Source organism: Triticum urartu, unplaced genomic scaffold (genome assembly GCF_003073215.2).
Source record: "Triticum urartu cultivar G1812 unplaced genomic scaffold, Tu2.1 TuUngrouped_contig_4079, whole genome shotgun sequence".
Taxonomy (NCBI): domain Eukaryota; kingdom Viridiplantae; phylum Streptophyta; class Magnoliopsida; order Poales; family Poaceae; genus Triticum; species Triticum urartu.
This window is the reverse complement of record NW_024114637.1, coordinates 71721-81391: the sequence shown is the minus strand read 5'-3', so window position 1 is coordinate 81391 and position 9671 is coordinate 71721. Positions and strand designations below refer to the sequence as shown.

At 40.4% G+C, this 9671-nt stretch overlaps 1 protein-coding gene across 2 annotated transcripts; it reads right to left on the bottom strand.

Annotated features, from left to right (window-relative positions):
* Positions 1–3365: 3365 nt before the first annotated feature.
* LOC125527487 (protein RGF1 INDUCIBLE TRANSCRIPTION FACTOR 1-like) lies at positions 3366–5762 on the bottom strand. Of its 2 annotated transcripts, XM_048691997.1 has the most exons (4): positions 5429–5762; positions 4795–5334; positions 4420–4656; positions 3366–4241 (listed from the first exon to the last, which is right to left on the bottom strand). In XM_048691997.1, exons 2-4 carry the CDS (start codon positions 5023–5025, stop codon positions 4065–4067), a joined length of 645 nt encoding a protein of 214 aa, XP_048547954.1. In that variant the 5' UTR covers positions 5026–5334; positions 5429–5762; the 3' UTR covers positions 3366–4064. The 2 variants fall into 2 exon arrangements, with proteins under 2 accessions (XP_048547954.1, XP_048547953.1); XM_048691996.1 differs by having other exon boundaries at positions 4795–5762.
* Between the last annotated feature and the right edge of the window lie 3909 nt (positions 5763–9671).

Genomic DNA, 9671 nt, shown 5'->3' with positions numbered 1-9671 from the left:
CTGTAAGTAATAAAGTTATGTTCAAATATTTTGCGTTCTAAAAATATTGTCCATGGAAACAATGATTCTATACCTATTAATAAAGCAAGGTGTGTTTTTTGAAAAAAAATTCATCCTCTCACCATATTATTATTATTATTATTGGGCCATGTCTATGATTCTTCCTATTGGGCCATTGGGCCAGCATTCGTTCTACCATTTTTCCTTAATTAATAGTACCACTTTGCTAATTTACATGGGATCCCGCCAATTTATATATGGCCCAAATAGAGAATGAACAAGCCTCTTTGGAAATAAACAAAAAAGAGGATGAGGTGTGGCTATAATCTAGCAATGACGGACCCAGTAAAGAAGGAATGAAAGTTATGTGGAGGATTGAGGTGTGTGGCTATAACATATGAATATTTCCTCTCCCATTAATATACACTGGCCAGACGTTAGACTTGAGAGTGAAGCAGGACGAGCTCGGGATGGCAGCGTAATGTATCAAATAAAAGATCTGGATATGTGAAATCTTGAACCACCTGTGATACTTTTTTCGTTGCAACACACTGGCCCCTTTGCTATTAGTATATAAAAACATTTAAATAAAAACTTTTCTATTATATATAAAACATTTAGTAAAATATACGTTATAAAGACATTTGTATAGTTTAATGTTTGTCTGTTAATTTTTTTGTACATACAGACGATGATTAGTAAATAAAAACATTTAAACATAAATCTATGTATTGTACAAAATTATTTAGTAAAATATTTTATAAACCAGATATTATATAAACATGTGTGTTATATAAATGTGTGCATTACATATTTGGTTTTCAAAACTACAATTCAAAAATATTATTTTAATCATACAAACATTTCAATACTTATAAAGACATTTGTATAGTTTAATGTTTGTATATAAAAATATTCATGATTTAGAATTTAAAATATTAATCTGGATATTCAATCGTAGTTAATATTTAATTTTTTTTGAATATAAGACATGAGTACAAACTATACAAAAGTGAATATAAATAAATATTTAGTAAATGTTTGTATTCATCATTTTGTAGAACTTAAAATATAAGCCACAAGTGTATATGTTTTGGATACATTAAAAATACTTATTTAATAAACATTTTCAATGTCCGTATTAACTAAATATATTTTTTATACAATACACAAGTTTATATTTATTTATTTTTATTTACTAATCATCGTTTGTATGTATAGTATTTTTGACACACAAATACTTGAATATAATTTTATTACTTATGTTTTACAAATATGTTTAATGTTTTTATTAGTTACATTTTACTAAATATTTTTTAGATAATATATAGGCTTATATTTAAATGTTTTTATTTACTAGTCATGGTTTGTATGTTTAATATTTTTAACACACAAATATTTGAACATAACTTTATTTTTTACGTTTTACAAATATCTGAAAAAATTAGCGCGCACAAAATGGGCCGCAGTATATATAAGTTTGTTATCCATATTAGAGCAGTTGGTCATGGGTTTGGGTCTTGGCGGACCATTTTTTGGTGTTAATTTTTGCATATGTGTGCACTACTGTAGTCTGGTTTTCAGTCAATCAAAAAATGAGGGGGTTTTGTGCAAAAATACGTCACAAAAGTTTACTCTTTTTTATATGAGGGTGTACTGTGTAAAAAAATACAACTGACAGGTGGGGGCGTAACATGGTTACGCCCGCATACCGGCATACACATATTGTGATAGTATCTGTACGCTTGAGTCAAGTTAAGTGATCACAAAACCGTATTTTCAAAGTTCTAGCACCAAACTAAACATAAGATGCAAGTCTATGACTCCCAGTAATATTACCTCTTGAGGCGCCGGCTTTGTTCATTCTTTTCTTTTTCTCTTTTGACTTCTTATTTCTTCCCATTTTTTGTGGTTTTGTTTGTGTGGTTTTCCTTGTCTTTGTTTTTTATTTTTCCTTTATGTTTTGTCAATTTTTCTTTCCATGTGCTTTTATATTATTTATATTTCAAATGAATACTTTTAAAATTTTGTGAACATTTCTAAAATCCAAATAAATATTTCATAAATTGCCATCAAAGTTTCCAACTAATTCATTAAATTTTCAAAAAACAATAATGTCTTCAATATCGGTGAACATTTTCTGAAATTCCAAAACATAAGTTTCATCAACCTATGTTTTCCTATTTTTAAACCGCTTGTATCAGAGTATCCATTTAATTTTTTTAATGAAACGTAATGATAGGTGGTGCCGGCCCACTGGTGCTTTTTTTCTAGGGGCGCCCACTGGTGCTGAGGGTGCGCAACTGGCCGGTGCGCGGAATAGGAGGTCTTAGTACAAGTTCAGCCCAGAATGAATCGAGTGACATGCGCCGACACATCTATAAATAGCCTGTGACGAGCCCAGGAGCCAGTTTTAGCTGGCCCACCGGCCTAAGAGGAGATACACAAACTTTCAAACTAGCCCTAAAAAAACTTTCAAACTGAGAGTATGCAAAGCATGCATACCCTACCTGCCATAATGTGCACGGCAGTTCAAGTGGGGATGATCATGCATAGTCATCATTACCAATTCATCACTACTATTATTGTCTAGCTTGGGACCAAACCGAACTACCAGTAGTTAGCAACTAAGAAATGACAAAAGTGCAGTGGAGTATTTCCAAGTCATTCCAACACAAGAAAGAGAGTGACAACACATGGCACCAATCATGATCCACCTAGATTAATTAGCACACAAAAGCAATCACCAAGTTATTAAGAGGAGTAAGTTTTTTTCAGGGGAATTAAGTAAAATCTTCTTTTTTTCTAGACAGTGACCTAATTAAAAAAACAAGAATCAAAATGGACCCAACCCAACCCATGCAAGTCGTCCATGTCTCCATGTGGTGGGTTCGGCCTTTGGGCCTACTCGATCATTATTCGCTCTAGCTGCCTGCTACCCATTGGTGGTAATTCACATCAACATCATCCTCCCCTAAAAAAAAACATCAATATCATCCACAACAACGGAAATTAACCAATTTTCTCCCCCCCCCCCCCCCCCCCCCCACCCCCAAAATAAAATAAAAAAACACAGAAATTTAACACTTATTGGCAACTAAATGTTGCCGTGTGCTTAATGAGATGTAATATATGCGCTTAATTAGCATAGCATGTAATACAATCCGGGCTGATTAACCAGCTTGATCACATAAGAGAATTGACGAGGAAGGAACAAGTGTAGGGTAGCTAGCACAATGCAGAGCTGGATGTCCCAACAACAATGTCATCCAAGAAAGCACATTATATTCGCTCCAAGATGAGCTAGCCAGCCAGCGTATTATACACAAAAGGGCAGGCCAGCAACAGCAGCATCGGACCGCATATAACAAACATATAAATATATAATAGATGATGAAATGAATCAGCAGCAATGTTGCGTTGGCTAGGTCAAATCAAGAGACAAGCATAAAGACAATCATCTTCCTTTCTTTCATTCCTCCTAGGCCTGCATTGTATGTAGTATATGTAGATTCTTCTCTCCCACACGGAGGAGTGAGTACAAATGGAGCTAGCAGTCACAATGTGCTAAATAATCAATTAACAATGTCGATCTTGTCTCACAACGGAAAAGAGGGTGTTAATGTGGGAACAATGAGCAATGTACTATGCGAATTTCGCAATCGACCGATCGATGTAGATATTGCTGTTAATTAAGCGGTATTTTTCGTAAAAGAACAATCCATCAGAAAAATGCTTCTAGGACTGGCTGCTAGAGTCATGTACCTACCAAATGCTGGTATGGCCTATTGGTATGGTGAGATGGGAGGAGAGAGAGAGAGAGAGAGAGAGGTTGAGATGGACATGTCGCTTACTCCTTCCATTCCATTCCATGGTGGTTGGCTTCTCTTTCTGGTTGGGCGGTGCTATCTTTTCTCATTTCTTTTTTTCTTCTTCTTTCCTTTCTTGATATGTGAGGAGTAGGCGGAGTTCTTCCTTTTTGCGTGCTCTTCCTTCCCATGGAATCTTTCCTGGCACTGCCGTTTCACCTTTTGATCATGGATGGATTGGATGGGCGGCATTGGTCACGAACCGAACGGCGCCCGGTGGGGTGTCCCCTTCCGCCGCCGACCTTGGGGCCGCGCGCCGTTCTTGCTGCCGCCGGCCTCGGCCTCGCTGCCGCTGCCGCCGCCGCCGTCGACATTGCCGACGACGGTGGCCCCGTGCCCGTGTCCGTGCCCGTGCGTCTTGGTGTCCACCAACTGCATGCGTATGCGTGAGCGTGACACGGAGGAGAAACGGATTAAACGTGAACGAACCAATCGGACGAACGGCATTGGCATTGTGCCGAAAAGAAAAGAATGATTGAAAGAAGGGAAATCATGCAATTTATCTTGAGCGAGCAGAGCAGAGCGGAAAAGAAGGGTAGGGTAGGTGTACCTTGCATCCGAGGGAGCAGAAGCGGAAGGGGTCGAGCAGCGCGCGGCCGCAGATCTCGCAATTGTAGGGAGACGCGGCGGCCTTCCCCGCGGCGGCGCCGGCGCCGCGCGGCTGGGGCCGCTCGTTGAGGAAGAGGACCCTGGCGCTGTTGATGACGTAGGTCTGGACGCCGGCGATGTCGAGGACGTCCTCCACCTCGGTGACGCGCACCACGTCGTGGTAGGACGACCGCCGTATCTGCTTTCCGAGCCCAATGCCGGCCAAGAAACAGAGGAGAGGAGAGGAGGGATCATTCAAAACGCAACTTTTTTTCTTTTCCCAATCAATCAATCAACAAGACAAGAGAAGAGAAGAGAAGAGGAGTGGCATTGGCACCTGGATGACCCGGTGCGACGCGTGGCGGTGGGAGCGGCAGTAGTAGCAGAATGCAGCGGGCGTGGCGCGGCAGTCGATGCAGAACATGTTGCACTCGTTGCGCGGGGAGCCCGGGTGCGCCGCGCAGGCCAGGAAGAAGCGGGTGCCCAGGAGCGCCTCCAGCCAGCCGGGCACGCCGGATCCCGAGCTGTCGTCCTCCGACGAGGGCGGCGCCACCCGCCGCATCATCATGCCCACGACCACCAGCCGCCGGGCAATGCCGCTGCGCTAACTAACAGGGGAGAGGGGAGGAGAAGGGGGGGAGAAGCAGGAGGGAGTAGCGTTTGGTGTTTGGTTTGGTGGCTTCGCTCCTTCCTTGTTCGTTTCCTTGGGCAGCGTGTTAATTGGCGTGCGTTGCCTTCTCCGCTCGCTCTCTGTTTCTCTCTCTTTCTTGGATGGATGGATGGTCACGTGCGGCGCGACTGCTTGATTGCTCCCCCTCCCCTCCCAGCACTAGTAGTACTAGTACCAGCACTGTAGAAGAAGAAGTAGTGGTGCTATCTATATATGCAATGTCGGCGAGGAGGTGAAGCTGACAGTGAAACTGGTCCGTCAGAAAGAGAAAAGCAGAAATTTCCACGAATATCACACTCACCGATGTGGATTCTTCTTCCCATCCTTCCTTGTAGCAGCAGCAGGTCATGGTCGAGGGAGGGCCGTGTGATCATGATTGGACACCGATCCCTATGGTATGCATCTTCTCCTCCTTCTCCTGGTATGTCACAGACACACACACACACACACAGAGGGGGGAGGGGGGTTCGAGTGACAATCTGACAGAAGATGCAGTTGTTGTTGTTGTTGGCATGGACCGCTTCGCTGCTGGGCAGGCCCAGGCCCAGGCATACAAAGTTGCTTTGAGGTTGCCGTAAAGCGAGCTAGCGGTTCCATTCATTCCTTCATTCAGCTAAGCAAAAGAAGAATGAGAACAGAGAGAAAGAAGCCCCCTGTCTTATTCTTATAGGAGAATGAGGAGACTCGAACCCAGGCCTTCATTCAGCTAAGCAAAAGCCAAGATACATACAGTGATCGGGTTAAAAGGAAACGGAACGGGTGGCTATCTTTCAGGAGGGTTTGTCGGGTTTCTCTCTTTCTTTCTTTCTTTCTTTCCAGTAATCACATTCCACATGCTGCGTTGCTCATCCTTGACGGAAGCCGATGCTTCCAAGCAAGCACAACCAGCTTGCTCCGTTTGTCCATTCATGCCTGCCTTCCTTTCGCACTAGCTGTCTCTTCAACAACTTGCATGCTCTAATAACCATTTTCTTTCCTTGATTTTCTCCTCCTTTTCACTCTGTGCATCCACTAATGCAGATGCTCCGGGTTTCAACCTCATTTTCAGGAAAAAAAAAACAATTCTCATTTCTTCCTTCATCTACACGGGTTAATTAGTGTGCACTTTGATTCAGGATGTTTAATCACAAAGGTTATTTTAGGAGGTGTGTATAAAAATATAGTGTAGTAATCGTGATCATGAATCACCCTAAGATATGAGGATCGTTTTTGGACTAATTGAATTAACGCCGGCCACTAGCTAGCTGCTGATGCTGCATCGATCGTCATAATGAATTCCACTCATGCATGCTGACTGTATCTCTATTTATATGTCCACAGCACAATACAACACAATAAGGACCACGTCAATACGTTACACCGGCCGCCCGACTGCTAAATACAAAGTGAAGCTGACCCCATCACCACATCTTTTTTCTTTATAATTAACAGCATCCACAGTCCGGCTGGGAAAATTCTGTTGAAGAATTAGCCAATTACGCAATTAATTTCAGAATATTGATCATGATTAAAACTGTTAGTACTAGCAAGCAATTAATTTCAGAATTAGGCGACAGTCTAGTATACTCGGGTCTGTCTTCAGAAATTCGGGGCCCCGGGCGAAAAAACAAAATATGGCCCAAAATTTCGAACAATTCACATAACAAAAGAACTAATATTCGTAAAGCATACTCTCACTTTATTATATAATTTCAAATCTGTTTATTTGTACCTTATTTAGGCATAGATCAAATACTAAAGCTCAAAAGGTAAAGGGATAGCAAAGCAATAAACCAACCTCATGTTCTACCAAAAAGGAGCATCCGTCTAGTATTTTTTGAAATAAAATCCTCAATCATATCTTCGTACTTTATCTTCTCCAAGACATCCTTTTCAAGTGCTATTTGTCACCAATCCATTAAGTCTCTCTTGTGTCATAGTAGAACGCAAGTATGACTTTAATAACTTGAGTTTAGAAAAACTCCTTTCAGCAGATGCAACCATCACAGGAATGGTCAACAAAAATTCCATATGCAATAACAACATTATGATAGATTATGGAGCGCTTCTTCAAATAGTTCAGAATGTCAAGAGGGCCCATTGATTTATGAAGTAAATCATGGATGAAAATTAGTTCGCAACACAATTCAAGTTCATCAATATCTGTATGTTCTCCACTCTTAACTGCATCTTCAAGATTAATACAAGCAGCCATCAAACTCTTGTCATCTGGTGATCGCAGCCTATCTGAAGTAAATAAGAAACCAAATATCTTTTGATACCCCTCATATTGTTCAAATCTAATGGTAAGTGAAGTTATAGCTTGAGTCAACAACACGTATAAAATAATTGACCCTAAATGACTCCTCTGCAGACTGTGAATCAATAGATGCATCATCTTCACCCTCATCAAATTGCCTTTTCTTTTTGATTTTACACTTGGTGCGGAACTCTTGATGAATATCCATCTCCAATGCATTTTTTTGCAACTTCCAATGCTTTTGAAAGCCATTTTCTCTATACTTATTGAAAAAGGAAAGCAAGCCTTTTACATATTCAATTGCAATATCAATAAGCATATCCTTTGGTTGTAACTCTTTGCTAATTAAATTAACAACGGATATTATTTCATACCTAATGATGATTCATACTAAAAAATCAAAGCCACCAAGTTCATTCTCCCCCAATGATTGAGCTTCACTTTGTGTCGAAGAATCCTTATCACTTTCAGCCACTTGTAGTAAGGCCTCCCTTATTTCTGATAGCTGAAACCTTATAGCCTGAACACTATCAACACAAATCTCCCAACGAGTAGATGATAATGACTTGAGAGTCAATCCTAGTATGTTATCTTTGATAATTTTCCATCTCTTAGTAGAATTAGCAAATATTGTATAGATACATTGGATAACTCCAATTTTTTTGTTGCTTTACGACAAGACTTTGCCATATCACATAGTGCCAAATTCAAACTATGGCAACCACAAGCTGAATATAAAGCTCTTCAGTTTGTTTCCAATACTTTTTTTGTACTCCTTTATTTTATTCCCTTTCATATTCAACCTATTATCATATCCCTGGCCTCTCACATTGTCCATATCAAGGTCAAGACTCATCAATTCCTTCTGTAGAACATCAAACAATCCTAGCCCGCTGGTATCATTCACATCCAAAAAACCTAAGAAGGATTCTTCAATGCAAAAAGAATATGAAGATGCATCAACATACCTAATTATCAAAGACATTTGTTCTTGGTGGCTTGCATCAGGAGTACAGTCAAGTATAATTGAGAAGTACTTTGCTTCTTTTACCTTCTCAATGATTTTCCGCTTGATTGTAGCAGCGAGAAAATTGATTAACTCATTCTATCTTGAGGGACCAAGATAATGATCACAAATTTTATCATTGGTGATGCGGTCAACATGCTCTTTTATAACTGGGTCAAATTCAGCCAACATTTGAACAAGTCCTAAGAAACTTCCATTGTTGTCTTGGTACAACTTACTATTACTACCACATAATGCTATATTGTGTTCTACAAAAAAACTTTTCTCCAATGTTCCTTTTCCTTTTCAAGTTCTCGCTGAGCAACTTTGTCAATTGTTTGATTCTTCTCCAACATAAGGCGCAAATCATACCATGTAGTCATATTTGTGACATGTTCTCTACTATTTTCATGCTATTTAAGTCTATGACCAAGATGAGCCCAGTCACTGAAACCTTCATTTGCTAACTATTCTCTCACGAGCCCTTTCCTTAATAATTACAACAAAAACAAAATACCTTGTCAAGATCTTTGTTGTACACAAGCCATTTGCTGAATAGATGAGTCTCTTTTAGGACCCCTTTGCACCAAGACATCTACCATTTTAAGGTCAAGTGCGTCCCAATTTCTTGGATCAAATATATCAAACGGAAAAAGGATATTTGATGTCATCAACAATATTATCATCATCAGCCGTATTAGCATTATCACCTTCATTGGCAATATCAACATGATGACCTCCACCAGTAGCATTATCATCGACCCCTTCTTTGGCAATACCATCATTAAGTTCTGCATCATGAGCCTCAACCTCTATGATAGTCATCATGACCATCATCTACATTAACATTGTGACGCCCCTGATTCAATCGTACACACAAATGTGTACGATCAAGATCAGGGACTCACGGGAAGATATCACAACACAACTCTAGACACAGTTTAAAACAATACAAGCTTCATATTAAAAGCCAGGGGCCTCGAGGGATCAAATACATAAGCTCGAAAGCACAAGAGTTAGTGGAAGCAACAATATCTGAGTATGGACATAAGTAAAACAAGACTGCCTTAATAAGGCTAGCACAAAAGCAACAACGATCAAAAAGGCAAGGCCTCCTGCCTCGGACCTCCTAACTACTCCTGATCGTCGGTGGTCTCCACGTAGTAGTAGCCTCCCTCGGGGTAGTAATAGACGTCGGCGGTGGCATCTGGCTCCTGGGATCCACCATCTGATCGCAACAACCAGGTATAGGGGAAAAAGAGGTAGCAAAGCAACCGTGAGTACTCATCCAAAGTACTC

Excerpts from the sequence above, each read along its gene's own strand:
- LOC125527487 (XM_048691996.1), bottom strand. The coding sequence starts at position 5,025 with ATGATGATGCGGCGGGTGGCGCCGCCCTCGTCGGAGGACGACAGCTCG. Across the intron at positions 4,657-4,794 it reads CGTCGCACCGGGTCATCCAG|ATACGGCGGTCGTCCTACCA; the intron begins GTGCCAATGCCA and ends CTCGGAAAGCAG. Across the intron at positions 4,242-4,419 it reads TCTGCTCCCTCGGATGCAAG|TTGGTGGACACCAAGACGCA; the intron begins GTACACCTACCC and ends ATACGCATGCAG.